General features: G+C 43.3%; 1 protein-coding gene across 4 annotated transcripts; it reads right to left on the bottom strand.

Annotated features, from left to right (window-relative positions):
* Window positions 1-19,001, bottom strand: Fgfr1op2 (FGFR1 oncogene partner 2). Of its 4 annotated transcripts, XR_009592023.1 has the most exons (8): window positions 18,736-19,001; window positions 12,400-12,536; window positions 9,543-9,660; window positions 8,058-8,200; window positions 5,567-5,680; window positions 3,147-3,260; window positions 793-1,905; window positions 1-296 (listed from the first exon to the last, which is right to left on the bottom strand). XR_009592023.1 is itself a non-coding variant. In XM_021654078.2 (7 exons), the coding sequence occupies exons 2-7, from the start codon at window positions 12,532-12,534 to the stop codon at window positions 1,768-1,770; spliced, it is 762 nt and encodes a 253-aa protein (XP_021509753.1). In that variant the 5' UTR covers window positions 12,535-12,536; window positions 18,736-19,001; the 3' UTR covers window positions 1-1,767. The 4 variants fall into 4 exon arrangements, 3 of the variants coding, with proteins under 3 accessions (XP_021509753.1, XP_021509754.1, XP_021509755.1); XM_021654078.2 differs by having other exon boundaries at window positions 1-1,905; XM_021654079.2 differs by lacking the exon at window positions 18,736-19,001 and adding an exon at window positions 18,507-18,680 and having other exon boundaries at window positions 1-1,905.
* Window positions 19,002-19,027: the final 26 nt, after the last annotated feature.

Genomic DNA, 19,027 nt, shown 5'->3' with positions numbered 1-19,027 from the left:
TCAGTTTTAGACACTTGTCTTTATTGACAAAATAGGCTCCTCTTCAGCACACTCTCAGAAGCTTAAAAGCTTTTTTTTTTGGGGGGGGGGACGGGGAGGATGGAAAACTTGCTAAAAACAAAGCAAACGTCTTTCAATATTCACAACCTTAATATTCAAGACGACAAAGGATAAATAACTTTTTATAAAAATAATTACTTCTCAAAGAATGTTTTACAACAGAGATACTCAAAGCACTGCCTGCCATCTCAGCATAGCCTTTCTTCTTCTTTCTCCAATTCTGGCCTGGAATAAAACTACAGGAGAGGATGAATCATTAAATTGAAGGAGACTCTCCAAAAACCAATAGAAAATCTTAAAAATAAATTCACTTATGTATAAAATGTTAAGGCCTCTGCATGAGAACTGACTTGACTTCTGGGCACCGGCCTTTCCCAACAACCCTAACCCCACTCAACTCAAACTTTGGACTGAAAATTTCTCAAAAAGTCCTTTGAATTTTGCCAATACATGAAATTACACATTACACTGCAAAGTAATAGTTACCTAACAAATGATATACTCAAAAGAACTTTTTGTGCTAACTGTAGTATGTACTCCACATACAAGTATAATATACTTTTAACCGTTATTTCATAATCTCTTAGCCTTTTATTCTGATCACTATAAAACAAGAACAATTTAGGTTTCAATTGGTGTTAAAGCATACTTCTGTATCCTATGGCCTTAAAAAGCTTTACATATTGTAAATATATTTATTTTTTAAGTGCAAAGGAAGATGCTGCCACTTACTGAGTCAGAAGTTGTAGGGAAAACCTCACAGGCATAAGAACCAAACGGAGCTTCTTAGATTTGAACCCAGAACATTGTTTTTGGAACCTGCATGTACTTTCTAAGTATTTGAAGAGTAACTTCTTAAAACAACAGCACAGCAATTCCAAATTTACTTGGAGATGACCGTGCCTATCTTGTTACATTAATCATGTCAACTCTGCCCACTGTCTCAGTCCTTAAACATCAAGGACAGAGGAGGAAAAGCTGGTTTCATTGTTAACCCAGAACCAAAACAATCTTCCAAAGTAGTTTAACCTACTAAATGAGTCTCCAGGGCTGTCTTTCTTAGAAAGTATACCTCTCGGTCCTTCCTGAGATGGTACTGCGTGCACTCAACAAGTCATGGAAGTGCTAAGAGTTACAGGGACGAGACGGAAGAATATTCCCTCGGTCTGTGGTGCCAGTAGCACATTCCTATAGCCTTGGAGCTGTCTTTGAGGAAGACTGAACACACGGGAAAGCTGACAGGTAAGCACTAAGGCAGATGCCGCATGGTACGTAGAATGTTAACTCTGACACTAAGCAGGAAGGGTAAGACTTAGAACAGTCTTCCATTCAGAAAACCACAGCAAAACTTGCGTTTGAAATTGGGAAAATTTAGGATTTCCAATGTTTATTGGGAGTATTCAGGGTGGCCTCTGTGTCATCCAGGAAGCCGACAGCAGTTCTGAGACTGCAGTGCTGCACAGTACTGTCAGGACCCCCGTTCTCTCTGTGGCTCAGCTTCTCCTTTCTTGTTTGGGATCGAGTATGACCACTGGTGATCCATTCTTCTGCTGTCTCTTGTTTGGGATCAAGTGTGACCACTGGTGATCCATTCTTCTGCTGTCTCTTGCCAGTGTACCTTACATACTATTGAGGGAAAAGGACAGACTGAAGTTTATGCTCATCCATCCACTGCAGGGCCCATCCTAGTGACACGCAGAAAGCCACTCAGCTCTTCCTCAGACTCAGGTCACTGTTGGTCACTAATGCGGAAAGAGATGTACTCTCTGATGCATCATCCTTCCGGAGGTTCAAAAAGGATTCTCGAGTTATCTGAAGGATCTCCCTCAAGCCTTTGTTTTCTTGCTGTAAGGAAACAAGCAAAACCCAAGATGGTTTACATATACAAATGGGGGAGCGCTCCATGTGCACAGGTAGAAATGCTTATTTGGTCATCCCTAAGAGATTCCTACAGGGCACTTCCGAGAGAGACACATATGGTAAAAGCCAGATGAAGATAGGGCATAAAAAGCAGGCTCTGTAGCCACATAAATGGATAAATGTACTATGTGCTACGGGCAGCTCACAACCTGAATCTAAACAGATCTCAAAGCTGGGTGTGATGATACCACCTTTACTCCCAGGAGTTGGGAGGCAAAGGCAGGGGGACCTCTGAGTTTGAGGTCATCCTAATCTGCATAAGGAGTTCTAGGCCAGCCAGGGCTACAGTGAGCCTCTGTCCCAAAAAGAAAAGGCAAAACCTGATTTCGAATGCAGGGTCAGTACTCAATGTCCCCACTGCTGCAAATCTGAATGTGTGTGGACGGAAAAGGTGAAGAGGCAAAATTCAGCGTGTTTTACAAACAGATTGGAGAAGATGTACATGTTTCTAGAACACCCGTATAAACTCTGCCAGTTATAAATTGTAGAGTACCACCACGTGCCCGACCTTTACAAGGGCACTGGGGACCCACCGTCAGGGCCTCACAGCCGGCTGCTTTCCCACTGGAGAGCTGGAGATGACCTGACTTCCCAATCCTTCTGCCTCTGCCCCCCAAGGCTAGGATTAAAGGAGCACCACAACTGGCACTATTTGTGCATTATAAACACTTCCTATATCATTAGGATCTCTAGCACAAAGAACTGAATTTTAAAAATTATGAAATTGAAGAAATTCACACACACACACACACACACACGTGTATACATACATACATACATACATACATAAAAACAACACAGAATCAAAACTCAACTTTCTCTTTTCTTTTCAGGACAGGGTTTCTCTGCGTAGCCCTGGCTGTCCAAGAGAGCTTGCTCTGTAGACCAGGCTGGACTTGAACTCAGAGATCCACCTGCCTCTGCCTCCTGAGTCATGGGATTAAAGGCGTGCACCACCATGCCTGGTTTAAAAACCAGTCCCAGGTTACCGAGTATCCTCGATCTCAAATACCCATCAGCCAATTCCACTCACTATTACCAGCATCCAGATTCAGAAATCACTGTCACCAACTCCAGAAGAGTGTGGGTCTGTTAAAATTAGGAATGTTCTCTGGTTGAGTGTTTTCAGAGATACTTTCTACCTGTATTTGAAGTTTAAAACTCACTTCGAGTTGAAATATTCGTTCCTGTTCCTTGCAACCCTGCTGCTCATCAATTTCAATAGCTTTTCTCATTACTGCTGCCATCTCGGTGATCTGGTCAACGTGTGCTTGCAACTCCTGGAAGAAAGGGTGGATGTGGGAGTAAGAGGAAGACTTTACTAGTTAAACTGCGAATTCTCTTCTGACAGAACTGCACACCTGATGCAGGTGTGACATCCTTATGTGGCTCTTAACATGAACCACAGCAAACTGGACACAGGTACAGATTAGAATTAATACAGATCACAACGTAACTCAACCCGATAACAAACACTTGCTCATTTCACATTCATCACAATGACCAGGATAATTTTCTTTTTCACATCTGCATGTACTATTGTCAAAGCAATGGGAAAGATAAAAACTGTTGGCACATGTACTCTTTCCTTCCCTGAAGCCTGCATGACTCAGTCTCCAGTATAGTATTAATGCCTACAAGCTGATCCCAACTCAACCAAAGCCTTTCTCGATCATAATCCTCCTGAGAGCAGGAAGAATATTGTTTCCATCTGTCTGTTATTTATTATTTGTTGTATAAAAATTACTAAGCAAAATGAACAAATTGCTATGGAATATTAAAACATGAAGTGGCTTTTTTTTTTGCCTGATGAAAATAGAATTTCAGCATAATAAAGATAACCATACTTATCAGTTTTACAAATTCTTTCAATCTCATTCCTTGGTTTTTACACATTTATGACATCTCGGGCACTAAGGCAGGTAACAAAAGTACAATAATAGACCACCCTGACCTTTTGAGCTTTGTTCAGGGAAGGAGTCAAAGAGCTTTAGAAATTGACAGACGCATGAGAATAATCATTTTCTCAATAAATAGTTTATACTAACAACAGGACTCACTATATTAAGACAAAAATTAAATATAAAAGTAAATGAAAAAAATCCCAAATGAACATCAAGTCTTTTATATAATTGAATGGTTGTAGACAGGATTTGATCAAGAAGTTAAAGAACCCACATAACTATTAAACTACAAGAGATGGAGAAACAGAACTATCTTTGGTAATTATATTTAATATCTATGTATGTGTGTCTGGTAATTGAACCCAGCACCTTTAGAAGAGGCAATCACTCCATCACTGAGCCCCATTTAACGTTAAAGAAAAAGAAGCAGGCCTGACATGCTATTGGTTCTGAGGACTGAATGCTGGGCTACACCCCTAAACCTTTGTCTCAATGGAGAAGTTTTTGTGACACAAGCACTGAGAAGACACATAGAGGACCAATCTGCTCTGACTAGTGCAGCACAGCTAAAGGTAAAACCAAGTAAGTTAAAAATAGTAATTCTCACTTGTGAGAGAGACTTTTAATGGGATCTACGGCTAAGTACCTTCCCCACAGACACATCTACTCAGGAAGGTCGACTAGACAGCCCTGGGTTAGCCTGTGCAGCAAAGCTGTTAGCCAAGCAAACAGCTGCCATTCCTTGCAGTACTGCAGTCACTAAGACCCCTCTGTTATGGAGAGCACACGTACAGCAAACCGAAAAACTGGATGTCGGTCAGGGGAAGCCAGTAACTTCTTGCCTTTAAAATGGAAGAAAAGGTGTTGACTCAGCATCTGCGCTGACGAGACCAGAGGCGGCAGTACTCAGCAGAGTTACGGCCCAGAAGGACTCATTCATGGGCTGTAAGGGTCAGCACAGTACCCTGAGCTGTCCTGACACCCTTGTGAGTCTGAGTGTGTTCCTACTCTGCAGCCCAGCCTAGCACGTCAGCACTTAAAAGACACAGGCAGCAAGCATCACCATGCACAGATGTCAGGGCGCACGAAGGGCGTTCCTAGTTGTGAAGGCAAACAGAAGGATTATAAAAAAAGGTCTAAATGAAAGAACTGCAGTTTGATGGAGGACCGGCCTTTTCACACTATCAGGCTGCAGTTATTATCAAAAAAACGCAGGCTCCTTTATTTAGACAGGGCCTCCCTGCGTAACCCTAGCTGACCGGAACCTCACTGGGCAGACCAGTCTGGCCTCACACTCAGAGCTCTCCCTGCCTCTGCCTCCTGAGAAAGAAAATACTTAACGTCTAGAAATACACTGCTTTAGAACAAAAGCTAGTAGCATCTAGCGAGAGCAATCAAAAGATGGAGGATAAACATCTCTCAAGTTTCTGTCACATTATATATACACACACACACACACACATATATATATATGTATATACATGTACTTATATCCTGTGCAGGACACACAGAGAATGAAGGACAGTTTTAGACTCAGCAGCACGGCCATGAAAAGCACACCGTTCTTCGATTGATTTCATTTATTTGCTGATCTAGTCTGGCAGGGCAGTTCAAAATAAAACAACTTTTTAAATGGACCCCACTTCCACCCAGCCCCAAGGTGACTGTTTGGTTTAGTGTACATTCTGATTTGCTTCCAAGTGCCTCCTCTCCAGTCCGTGCTGAGGTGCTTCAAGGACGTGCCGAGACGCATCAAGGAAGACTCCTTCGCAGGGGTTAGGATGCACCGTGTCAATCTGTAGCACAGAGCCATTATAACGTTAACACGGGCTTCATCCGCAATTTAAAACCAAATGAGGGTTAGTTCATGCGTGTTAGCCAACTGGTGGAATGTTTGTTTTTTTAAGATTTCCAAAAAGGCATCTGTTAAATAATGTAAAAACATTTTGATGAACCTAAGTTCTCGGGCTTCCTAGTGATTTAATATGGGTGCAGGAAGCTCTTGGTGAGCTCAACTTTCTGTGTCACTACAGCGGGACTCTGGCTCCCAATGCAGCCACACTCAGCCGTGCTCCCTAAGTGCGTCACGGAATTATTTCTGTTTAGGCTTATTAGACCACTGGTGCCTAACACTTCCAGACTTAACTCTTGTGCTTTTATCTTCCCTTTCTGCTTATGCATTCCCCCTCCTGCAGTTAGTTCAAGGCTAGATGAAATAATCGCCTTCTTTCTGACTTTGCTTACGAAAACCCTGCTCCTCCTACTGTAGTCACACTCCCTTCTCCTCAGGCTGCCTCACAGTAACGAAATGTGTTCCTCCAATTACCTTATTCTTGCCCACGACAACTAATCCAATGCAGGCTGTTAATAAATGTTTGATTTATTGAGCCAAAGTGTCTCCTTTTTGGGAAAAGTCAAAACCACAAACATTAATATGTATTAGTTAGAATTAATAGCAAATTACTGAACAGTCACTTCACAGAAGGCAAGGGTCAGCACGTAGATGAACTCAGTCTACAGAATAAACAGGGTTCAGGGCTCCTTAGGAAGTATTTAACTGTTCCAACTGACAGGACAGCACTGATGAAATGGGGAGCAATGGTACTGTTTACTTTTGGTGTGGGGATTGAACCCCAGGGCCTTAGGCACGCTAATACATGCTCTACTAGTTACGCCCTATGCCTGCTGTCACTGTCACTACCACACGGGACTAACACCGTTGAATCTGATTCTACACCCTCCACCCCGGTTATCCACTCTTCTTCTAAAACTTTAAAATTTTGCTTTTCAAATTGTAAATCCTGAGGGCATTTTGAAATTTCAAGACCATATTTCAATTCTCATATATATATATATATATATATATATATCCCTCTTATTCACACGTTAATTTGTTTTCTTTTTCTTTCTCTTTTGGAGAAGTAGGGCAGAATGAAAACAGCATAAACAGGATCTCATGTAGCCCAGGCTGGCCTTGAATCCCAACCTTTCTGCCTCTATCTCAGAAGTGCTGGGATTAAAGGAGTATGTGTCACACCTGGCTTAGATAGACATGGAAATGCTCAATAATAAATATTATTACTAACAATATAGACTACATTCAAAAGACCAGTTAAACACCCAAGAAATTCCATTTTGTTAGGGCATGAATATTATAGTTACATAACATTAAATCTTTACTCTCCTAGTATCTGAAATAGGAGGTTGCTATTACATTTCCTAATATGTAAATCTGTCACCCAAAGAATCCCATCAGTTATTTAATTCTGATGGAACAATTTAAAAACACTACAAACACCAGTGTGGAAGAAGTATTTTAAATAATCCAAAACATGTGTCAATAATTGAGAAATATACCTATCACATAACTACTACTATTTCTTAAGTAATATTAGTTGTAGTTAGATTACTTCACCATTATCCAACACCTAAGAGGCAGTCACTCAATCTAGTCTAATATCTGTATTTCACAGTGGCAGTTAAAATTCAGTTTAATGTAAACAGCAAGTTATTCTTCTTGAGACAACTGACCCGCAAGTAAAATGGCTGCTGATGTCAACTACATACATTATCGATTCTTTTCCTTCCCCAACCCAAGCCCATGGTTTTTCACAAAAATGAGTTGGCCCTATTCAGACTAGACTTTTCAGGAGAATGATCTACACTCAGCTATAGCAGCGTTTAAAATCATTTCAGTTTCTGTTTGTGTAACATGTAACATTGCACAAATTTACTGTAAAAAATACTACTTAAAAGAATAAATTTACACTGAACGTACCTTTATTTTTAAAATAGTTTATTTCTGAACACACACACACATACACCCACACATGCATGTACAAATAAATAACATTTTAAAGTTACTAAGGCCACCAATCTGGAGGCAGAGGCAGGTATATCTTTGAAGGCTAGCCTGTCTACAAAGTAAGGTCCTGGACAACCAGAGGCTACATCCTGAGAGCCTGTTACTAAGAAGTAAAGGGAGTTAGAAGCTTAAGAGCATTAAGTCAAGTAGAAAACAATATACAACAAGAAATGGAACGATGACAACAGAAAATGTCAATTAAAAACACGAGTTATATATTACACATATATTACATTACTGACTTCATTGTTTTAAAAAATCTGATGGCCCCAGTTCTCATTTCAAGTCAATTTCGGAGACTGGATTACCTTTGAGTGTTGCTCTTTCAACTTCATTATGATGCCTGGGTCGTCTTTTTTGCTAGCCATTAGCAACCTGAACATCTGTTCTCGGTACTTGCTCATTATCAGTTCCAAGGCAGACTGGTGTTCTTCCAAGGACGTTCGCAGTTCTGTCGAGAATAATGCGCTTTATTCAAATGAGTTAAGATTACATAAGCTGAGCTGGAGAGATGGCTCAGAGGGTAAGAGCACTGGCCGCTCTTCCAGAGGTCCTGAGTTCAATTCCCAGCAACCACATGGTGGCTCACAACCATCCATAGTGAGATCTCCTGGCGTGCAGGCATGCGTGCAGACAGAACATTTATAAATAATAAATAAAAAAATCTTTAAAAAAAGATTAAACTATGCTCTTCCATATAATATTTATCAAAACACTGACATAGAATATCTTAAAAACATGCAACAAAGAAGTCCCTTATTTTTTATCGAAGTTTTAAGCTTCTGTGTGTGTATACACGCGTGCCATGGCACATTCAGAGGTCAGAGGACAGCCTGAACTGACTTTCACCTTCTACCACGTGGGCTCCAGGGACAGAACTCAGGCTGTCATGCTTGGTGGCAAGTGCCCCTGATCTGCTGAGCCATTTCTTAAGTTTTTAAAGTGTCCATTTAAAACTCATTTCTTAAATCATTTCAGAGCTTTGAGGCTAGACTGGGAAATGTTCCACAGAAGTACAGTATTGTGATGAACTGAGCTCTTGTACTGAACACTGAAGGAACGAGAATCCCAAACAAGGGGCATGAAAGTGAAGAATGCACTAAGAAACTGGTTTGCAGTGGCAGATGGACTGTGTGTGGAGAGCTGTGGGATGAGGACAGAGAAGAGGGCAGGAACTGACTGAAGGCCCTTGTCCCTGAAAACACAAACACAACTGAAATATTTAAACAAGGGCAATATGACCACACTGATTCTGACACTGCATAGAAGGGCAGAGGGACTGCACACAGGGGTTATGAGCACCAGGCTGCAGAGGACGGAGTGTAGCTCCTTTGCAGCTAACAGGAACCATGCACACAGGATGTTGCGAAGCATCTAAAGTGAAGCCAAGCTGGGCAGACGTTTGCAGAGGACTGGATAAAGCTGCAGTATCATTTAGGGGTATAGAACATGAAATGAGCTTAAATATTAAAGAAGTCACTTCAGTTCATTATTTCCCCATTAAGAAAAACTAATGTTTATTTTGTGTGTACATGTGAGTTTGTGCATGTATGTCTGTGCGCCACATGTGTGCCTGGTGCCCCAGAAGAGGGTGTCCGGTCCTCTGGAGATGGAGTCACAGGAGCTGGGAGCTGTTTGATGCATGTGCTGGGGCCTGAACCTGCATCCTCTGCAAGTGCTTCGAAGCACTGAGCCACCTCTCCAGCCTCTGCCCATTTGTGAATATACTAACTAGTCCCAAACCAATCTCACAACGGAAGATTAAAGTTCTCTTTAGTGACAGTAGCTCTTGCCTTTGTTCTCTTGTTGTAATTCTCTGATTTGTCTGTTTTCTTGCTGGATTCCCATAACTAGTGTGGATCGTGGCCGATGTCTTGCAACTTCATTAAGTTCTTGGATTTCTTCCTGATACTAATGAAAAATTAAAGAACAACATTTGCAAATTTTTATCTGATATATGAACATAAACAAACAGACCCTCCAAGAGTTAAACAGAGGCATTACATAACCCAACATTCCATTCCTAAGGAAAACATTTACAGTGGAATTACTCATAAAAAATAAGACAGGAGTTCAAGTATATACCACTGAAGAAAGGAGAAACGGGATCCGCCATAGCCCCGTGCAGTGCGGTACCACTGGACAATAGATAAAAAAAAAGCCTGATGCACACTACAACCCAGATGAACTTTAGAGCACCGTAAGAGCACAAAAGCCAGAAAGCTCACATCCTACTTCTACTTGCATGCAGGGTCTAGAGCAGGCGAGTCCCCGTGGGACGAACTGTGCTTTTCAGGGCCAAGAGGTAGGAAGCCAGAAAGAAACTGACCGGTGGCTGATTTGCTTAGTATGAGCAAGGCCCCAGGTTCCATCCCCAGCAGCACACAAGAGTGGGGAGGGAATTTTTCTTAGGGATTAAGAAAGTCTATTATGTAGCTGTCCTGGAACTCACTATGTAGAGCAGGTAGGCTGGCCTCAAAGGCATATACCACCACCCCCAGTTGGATTTTGAGTTTTTCTAAAAAGGGGAATCCAATTTTAGAATTACACTCATTTTTCTTGAGGCATTCTAACTGGATGGCTATCAATGAATTAATTCATAGTAACTTTGGTGGTTTGAAAAAAAATGGTACGCCAGGCATAATGGCACACCCCTGTAATCCTAGCACTCAGGGAGGCAGGGGCAGGCGGCTCTCTGTGAGTTCAAGGCCAGCGAAGTTGAGGACAGCCAAGGCTACACAGAGAAACCCTATCTCAAAAAACCAAAAAAACAAAGAAAAGAGGACCCCATGGTCCACAGGGAGTGAAACTATTAGGACATGGCCTTGTAGTGAGTATGGCTTTGCTGTAGGAGGTGCATTCTGACTGGAGGTTTCAGCTCAAGCCAGTTCTCTTCCTGCTGCCTATGGATCAGAAAGGAGGGCTCTCCCCCAGCTCTTTCTCCAGCACCCTGTCTGCCTGCACCTGGCCACGACAATAATGGATTAAATCTGTGAACTGTAAGCCAGCCCCAACTAACTGCTATCCTTTGTAGGAGTCCCAGTGGCCACAGTGTCTCTTCCCAGCAATAAAACCCTAAGGCAGGCAGTGGCACTCCTGGTTCTTGACTCCAATAGTCATACTGCCTTTTTAAAGCCCATCACAGCAGCTGAGCAAGGCTGATGGTCGAGGAGTGGATGGCTTTATGAATACAGAACAGAGTAAGGGAACAAGGTCCACTCTTTCTGGTGATTAGTTCAGAGCTGCTTTCTTTCCTTTTTTTCTCCCAAGAGAGAGAAAAATAGTGTTTTTCTCTGTGTAGCCTTGGCTGTCCTGGAACCGGATCAGAGAGCTACCTGCCTCCCGAGTGCTGGGACTAAAGTTGGAAATCTTTATGGAGGGACGGCTTGCACAGTAGGTAAATCTGATTGCTATTATTATTATTAGCAATGAGGAAAACCTACTTCAGGGTAAAAGATGCTAGAAAAAATGAATCTGAAATAACTGCATAGGTGAAAACTAGGTATTTCCTTATATCATTTCCAAAAAAAATATTGGTTATTAGACATTATATAACAGCAAAAAGTCTAATGCATGTCAACATCAGTGAAGTGTGCTACCTGGTCCTTATCAAAGGTATTTATTTAGACTTAACCGTTTTACTTACTATTTAACTCAAATGCGCATTTCTGTCAGAAGAGGGATGAAATTCACAGCTTTCAAAATAAACTTACTGTCTCAGTCAGGGTCTCTATTGCTGTGACAAAACACCATGACCAAAAAAGCAAGTTGGGGAGGAAAGGGTTTATTCAGTTCATACTTGTGCGTCAGAGTCTATCCCTGAAGAAGTCAGGACAGGAGCTCGAGCAGGGCAGGACCCTGGAGGCAGGAGCTGATGCAGAGGCCGTGGAGGGTGCTGCTTTCCAGCTTGCTCAGGCTGATTTCTTACAGAACCAGGACCACCAGCCCAGGGATGGTCCACCTGCCATGGGCGGGGCCCTCCCTCAGTGATCACTAATTGAGAGAAAATGCCTTACAGCTGGATCTCATGGTGGCATTTCCTCAACTGAGGTTCCTTCCTCTTGGATGACTCTTTGTGCCAAGTTGACACACAAAACTACCTGCTATATTTACCTCTCTACAGGTCACCAAAATGTGATAATATACCCTAGTCCAAAGTGAAACAACCATACAAGTGAGGCTACTGGAAAACTTTAATTAGAAATTATTTGACTAAGCTGTAGTTATTGTGGTGGTTTGAATGAAAATGGTTCTGACTGGTCATAGATATGAAAACTTGGTCACCACGGAGTGGCACTATCTGACACACTATCGGAGGAAGTGGGTCACTGGGGGTGACCTCTGAGGTTTCAAAGCCCATTCCCGGCGCAGTCTCTCCCTGCTGCCTGCGGGTCCCGATGCAGACCTCTCAGCCCTTCTCCAGCACATGTGCCCGCACCACCACGTGTCCTTCCATGACAGCGGACTAGGCTCTGAAAGCCGTGAGCCAGCCCCAGGCAAGCGTTTTCCTTTGCGAGAAATGCCGTGGCAGGTGTCTCATCCGGCAACAGAGCACCGCGGTGTTCTCACTCTAAGCGCCGCGGAACCAGTGCCAGGGAGACTGTTAACTGCCAGGGAGACTGTTAACTGCGTTAGCGAGGGAAGTCAAACCTGCTTCATGGCTTCCACTCTCTTGCTGAGGGCTGTGGTCTGCTCGATGAGGGACTCTGCAGCGTCGTCATGGTCCCTCAGCCTCTCAACAAGGGCCTTGGCATCGGCCAGCGCCTTCTCGATTGTGCAGCTCATCTCTAAAGGAGCAGCAATAAATCAAAGTGAGGACTACAGTCAACACATCACCTCACCTCACACCTTCTCAAGCTTCACTTCCCAAGATCATTTAGGGAGGAAAAAGCAGTTAGGAACACCATGCACTACATATTGGGATAGTACAAGCTTAAATGTACATCTGCCTGCAAGAACTCTTCAGCCTACAAAACTCACTCTCTCTCTCTTACATACACATATACACACTTACAACTGAACAGCCATGCTGGCTTCTGTGCACTTTTCTTAAGCTCCTCTCGTCCAGGCTTCTGCTTCTTACGTAAACTGACATTAAAACCCCAATTCCTGCGTCTTTCTTAGGGGACATTTCCACAGAGAGTGCCACTAACCACTACGGCAGCTTTCACTGTCTTAAGGGACGCTAAGGGATTTTGAGGTGGCTGAACACAGGCACCTGACACACTCCTCTTTCCCAAGCACGCACCTGCATTCTGAAGGAAGCCTCAGGCCAACACTGCACAGCAGCAAGAGCGAGAGGAGCCTTGAAGAGCCCAGGCCGGGGGCAGCAGACACACGGCTAGCAGGAAGGGCACCTGCTGTTAGAGGTGCCGTGGCCTGCCTTGCAAGGGCAGCCTCTCCTGCAAGATGGGAGTGCAAAGGCTCCAGCAGTCTACTGAGGGTGGATCTGGCAGCACTTAGAGCTCTCAAAACCCAAAATCCACACGGTAGCCTCCCAGGAGAGGCTGACTGACAGGCTGTGCTAATTCCAAAGGAAAGCACAATGCTGGAAAAGCAACAACAAAAACAAGGGATCCCTCCTGTAATAGATTCCATTAAAAGAGAAATGGGTGAAATGTTGGATAAAGAGTTCAGCAAAGCTGAGCAGGTCTCGAGTTCAAGGCCAGCCTGGTCTACATAGTAAGTCACAGAACAGCCAGAGTACACAGTGAGAATGTGTCTCAAACAAACAATTTAGGAAAATACTTCCCCTCTCTCTTAAAGATTAAAAAGGATCCCTAGGGCTGGAGTCCTGGCTGCTCCTCCAAAGGTCCTGAGTTCAATTCCCAGCACCCACATGGTGGCTCACAACCATCTATAATGGGATCTGGTGCCCTTTCTATCTTGGTGGCCTACATGCAGACAGAACACTCTATATATAGTAAATAAATACATTTTTTAAAAGGATCCTTAAAGCAAAGATGGTGGAGAGGGTGGATGGGGGTGGGAGAGGGTGGGACATGCAGAGATAGATACCAAGAGTGAGAAAAACTACCATAATTGCAACCCATTGGAACCCATAATTGCAATCTCAGTACCCGAGAGTCTGCACAGAGGATCAAGACAAGGAGTCCAGCTGGGTTACAGAGGGTCTCAACTCCCACTCCCTTAAAGAACAACGAACTCACGGCACAGCCACAATTCACTTCAAACACAAGTGAGCGGAACAGCACAGCTCACACACATGAATTGGATAGTTCAGACTACACTAATCCCTCAAAACTAACAAACGACACAAAGCTATACAAGAAGCGACTAATAATAGTTCTGTAACTATTACAGCCGCTAGAGTCACACAGGCATACCCTACAGCTATTTTCCAACAGGTCAGCTAGAAAAGAAGTTGGAGTTGAAAATAACTTGCAAAAAAGCTCCACACTCAGGAAGCTTCAGTGGCAGGTTCTCAAACACATCAGGGCTGGAGACATGGCCCGCAGTTAAGAGCACTGCTGTTTTTGCAGAGTACCCAGGTTTGTTTCTGGGCACCCATGGGTGGCTCCCAACCATTCCTAACTCTAGTTCCGGGGGACTCGGCAGCCTTTTATCAACTCCACCGGCTCCAAGCATGTATACCTGGAGCACACACATACACATAGGCAAAAGGTTCATACACAGAAAATATTGTGCTCAAGGATTTAAAGATCTAAAATGATAAAGACAATAGTTTTCAGTTATCATCTAATGCAGCTGGAAACTGACAAGCTGATTTTATAACCACTACACAAAACAAAGAAATAGAATCACGGAAACCATCTTGCAGGATTTCAGACTCACTTTGCATAAGGCTGTGGCAACAAGACAGCTCTAATGCATGAGACAGGACAGACATCCAGAAACAGGGCCCCAGAAGAGCGGCCAGCTCATTTCTGAGACGTGAAAAGGGAGCTGGCTGGGTGTGCCGCTCACACTCCTATAATTCAAGCACTGGCAAGGCTGAGGCAGGAGGGTCACTGCAAGTTTGGTGTTAGTATAAACTACATAGTGGATTCTAAGCCACCTTGGGCTATACAAATTTAAAAAAGGGGAGTGTGTGTGTGTGCAAAGGCAAGTCAAAGGCTAGCAGGATGGCTCTGTGGTTAACAGTGCTGGTGCTCAACTAGGAGGCCTAGGGTTCAGATCCCTGTCAGGGAGCTCACAAATGTCACTGACCCCAGCTTCAATCCAAAGCCTCTTCTGGCCTCCACGGGTGTGCTCACATGAACACACACTCTGTTTGTTTGCTTTTTTTAAAGAGAAAAGTTAGCAGTTTTTCAACAAGTAGTATATACTTGTTGAAGGAAGTCTACCTATATGCCAGAAAGTAATCTCAACACAATCCTTCCTTAGTTTATATAAAGCTCTGTGGTTTGAAGCTTTTCTCAAAATGGAGCACCAACTTTAATATAAAATAAAAAATGGTATTATAAGGAAAAAAAGAAAAAAATTCTCTGCAATCTGGAGATAGTCAAAGTTTTTTTTTTTCTTTAAGGCATGAACAAAAGCATGAAACATAAAACTGTGAAAACCACTGACAAACCAGGTTTCCTCTGGATGGCGAGCTCCTGTGAGGCAAGAGACTGACTGGAGACACCACCTTACTCTGACCTTTACACAAAGGACAGTGCTGCTCCTTTTCTTTTTTTTTTTTGCATTGAGAAAAGAGACTCAAAAATTCCAGATACAGGAGCTAGTGAGAGTCCAGCTAGTGCCAGGGCTGGAACTCTTCAGCTGAGCTGGACCGAGGGTCCTATTTGTCTCTTCCTCTGTAAAAACCGTCCTAGCCCAAGATGGAAAGAACAAATTCTCTGACTCTACAAACGGGAACTCCTAAAAGATTTAAGTTTCTCATTTTGAGTCAGCTAATGGAAATGTGTATGAAGAACAATTTTAAACAATAAAACTTTAAATTTTCTCATATAACTATAAAAATCCAGCAACTGTTTTAAGTTAATAAAAATTAAACAATGAATATGGTGGGCTTAAAAAAAAACAACTACTTTAAATGTTCTCTAGGCTGCACAAAGACTAATAAAATGAACTACATTTTGTGTTTCAAAAGTATAAAAACTTATCTACACAGAAGGGATTATTAAGCTAGCACCTAATTTTATTAACATTTCAGAAAAACAGTGACACAGCTTCTGAAAATCTGTGTACTCATTTCCTGTTTGCAAAACCTCAAAAGCTTAAAGTATTTTATAATATGAATTTGCTTTGCCATACCTTTTTTTTTTTTTTGAGACAAGGTTTCTCTGTAGCAGAGCCCTGGCTATACAGAACTCATTATTTAGACCAGGCTGGCCTCAAACCAACAGAGATCTGTTGCCTCTGCCTCCCGAGTATTGTGATTAAAGGGGTATGTCATGACCAGGCTTTCGCCATTTTTTTTAACAGATGCTTTCTCTTTCATTTTCGCTAAGTGGGAGAGATACTGTTTTCCATGTGTTACAAATTTTAAAAAATGGACTCTAATTTACAGAAGGAATATTTTCAATTTATGTGCCTATTTTTTCAGTCCTTGTCTTAATGATTCGTAATATACTTGAATTATTTTATACAGGTAGGCTTAAATTACAGGGGTACGCTTTTGAGAAACAAGTTTCCTTTTCTCTTTTGCTTCCTGCGTTAGCCATGTCCACCCACTCTAACACTAAGATCTCTGCAGCAGATTCTTACAGATGGCCCAGAACATTCTGCCGCTGATTACAGAAACCTCCATCTACCCACGACAGCCACTGCCAGCTGCTTAATTTTAGCTTTCAGTTAAGAAAGATCAAAAGAAATTCAAGTAACTCTCGTTACTTTTATAAATGAATTACTAATTACCAATTTCTGGAGATAACAAACATGAAGTGATACGACAGACATGTTTTTAAATATTAAAAATTTAGTTTAAAATTTGTTATTGCTCAAGTGGGTACCTCTAATGTTAGTAGCTAATTAGATATTTTGGAAATAGCACAATAAAAGTGTTTCAAGTCTTTCAGAGAAATATTAGAATTGGAGAGATCAAGAATGTACACAGCCAGAAGTGATCACATTAGTCCCAGCACTAGGGGGCAGGAGAAAGCAGTTGTCTGTGAGCTTGGTCAAAGCCAGCCTGGTCTACAGAGTGAGCTCTAGGACAGCCAGGGCTATAAAGACTGAATCTCAAAAACAAAGAAATAATGTATATAAACGACACATAAAAAATCTGAGCATCTTATCTGGGCAGTGGTGGTGCGCACCTTTAACCCCAGCACCTAGGAGACAGAAGCAGCCTGCCACCATGGTCTACAGAGTGAGTTTCAGGACAGCCAAGGCTTCACAGAGAAACCCTGTGTGTGCGTGGGGGGGGGGATCTTATGCAGATACATACATTATTTCAAAGTACAGACAATTTCTGCTCTTTTGAAAACGAATGTACTTGGAGCTTTATGAAGGAAATCAATCCTTAGAGTCGAAAGGAACACAATTTGAGAGAAAGAACACTGGTAAATCAAAACCAATTTATACACTTCCTAAAACTGTGGCTGTGCTGTGTGTATTTAAATTAACAACCCCAAAAAGACCTAACGTAAGCCAGCTATTCCTAACACGGGTCAAGGAGTCAGTGGCAATCTTGCATGAATGCATGTCTGCCGAGCATTATCAAAAACAGTTGTATTACATAAAATCCTAGTTGTCAAATAAAATGCTAACATAAAATCATTTGAAGGCATAGGGCGTGTGCACACACATGCATTTGCTATTATAGATAATCCTCATCAACTAATAGCAAAAGTACAATTACATTCAGAATCCATTAAGGGCATTTACCCTAAAATAAAAAAGTTTCTTTGGGTTCCAATATTCTGCTTTTTAAGAGACTTGAGAATTTTCATAGCAAATCTTTTAGAACAATTACATTATAAATATGTATGTAGGTATACATAAATAATGCCTGCTATGTGCCAACTGAACTAGCTTTTGTTTTAAACATGAATAAGACATGGTTCCAGACTTGAGTTCAAGCTGGCAGGAAAGACAGGTAATGGAACAAATAATACACCCTAATAAATACTGCAGACTATGTCAAGAGCTCTGGGCGCTCACTGTATTATCGATGTCATCCGAGGGAGTCTAAGGAGAACGAACTAAGGTTGGTTTGTGCTAAGGAAGCAAGCATCCCAACAGACGATGCGGGCGCTCAAATGCACAGTGGTGGAAAGATGAGGCTCGGTTGGGGGAAACACCCAACAGCCTGGAATGGGTGGATGGTAAAGAATTAGGGGCAGCAAAAACGGTAAAAAACGCTAAAAAGGTAAACTACGATTTGAGACAGAAGAGAAAAAAAGGCCTGAGAAGTCGGTATGTTTAATCAGAACTTGAAAAAGTTTCAGGAAAGATAATGCATTTCACAGTAAGAATGGAAGGAAGGCTGAGGCGGGGAAACCCGTTTGGGGTGGAGGAAGAAGAAACAACCAGGCACTGTGAGTGAAATACAGAACCTTAGACAATTCTGAGGTCCGTGGTCTAGAAAGGAGGATGATGCTCCGAGCAGGGACGCAAAGAAAAGCGGCAAGAGAGCCCTTGCTCTTGCCGAGCAGACACAGTACGTGATGGCAGCTGGATAAGGAAACAGTAATATAAAAACGAAAACCTCGAAGAAGCCTGCGAACGGGGTGGAGAAACAACGCTTGCAGATCACTCACGTAAACAAGCCTCGCTCTCAAGGCGGAGCTGCACTGTTCCTGAAAACCGGGGAACGCACGCACCTGGAGCCTCTCGCTTTCGGAAGAAACAGTTCTTCAGCCTGGAGCAGGCTTTGGAAGGGCGCTGCAGGGTGAAATCGACCCCAGCCGCTCCCTCAGGACAGCGTAAACCCAACAGCCACAGCCCCTCGAGCCGCCGCCCGCGGAGCTCCGGGGGAGCGGGGCGGGGAGGAAACAAGCCCGGGAGGGTGTGTGGGGGCGCGGGCGCGGGTCCGCGCAGAACTTTCCGTACCTCGGATCCCGACCGGAGCTCGGCGGCGGCGCGGAGAGGAGGAGTCCGGCTCGGGGACCCGCCCACGCGTGCTATCGCACTCACTCGGCGGACGGGGCGCGGCGAGGGGCACCGCGAGGTCGAGGCACTCAGGGGCAGTCTCCGCGCCCTCGCGGCGTCTGCTCAGCGAGCGAACGGGCAGCTGCGCACACACAGCGGCGGTCCGCAGCGGCAGCGCGCGCGCCCCTGCTCCATCCCGGGCCGGAGCAGAACCTCCGCTACCGGCAGCGGCGCAGCGACGAGCCTCGCGAGA

The sequence above is a fragment of the Meriones unguiculatus genome, chromosome 5 (assembly GCF_030254825.1).
Source record: "Meriones unguiculatus strain TT.TT164.6M chromosome 5, Bangor_MerUng_6.1, whole genome shotgun sequence".
Classification (NCBI taxonomy): Eukaryota; Metazoa; Chordata; class Mammalia; order Rodentia; family Muridae; genus Meriones; species Meriones unguiculatus.
Note: the sequence above shows the minus strand (reverse complement) of the source record. Positions and strands in the feature narration are given on the sequence as shown.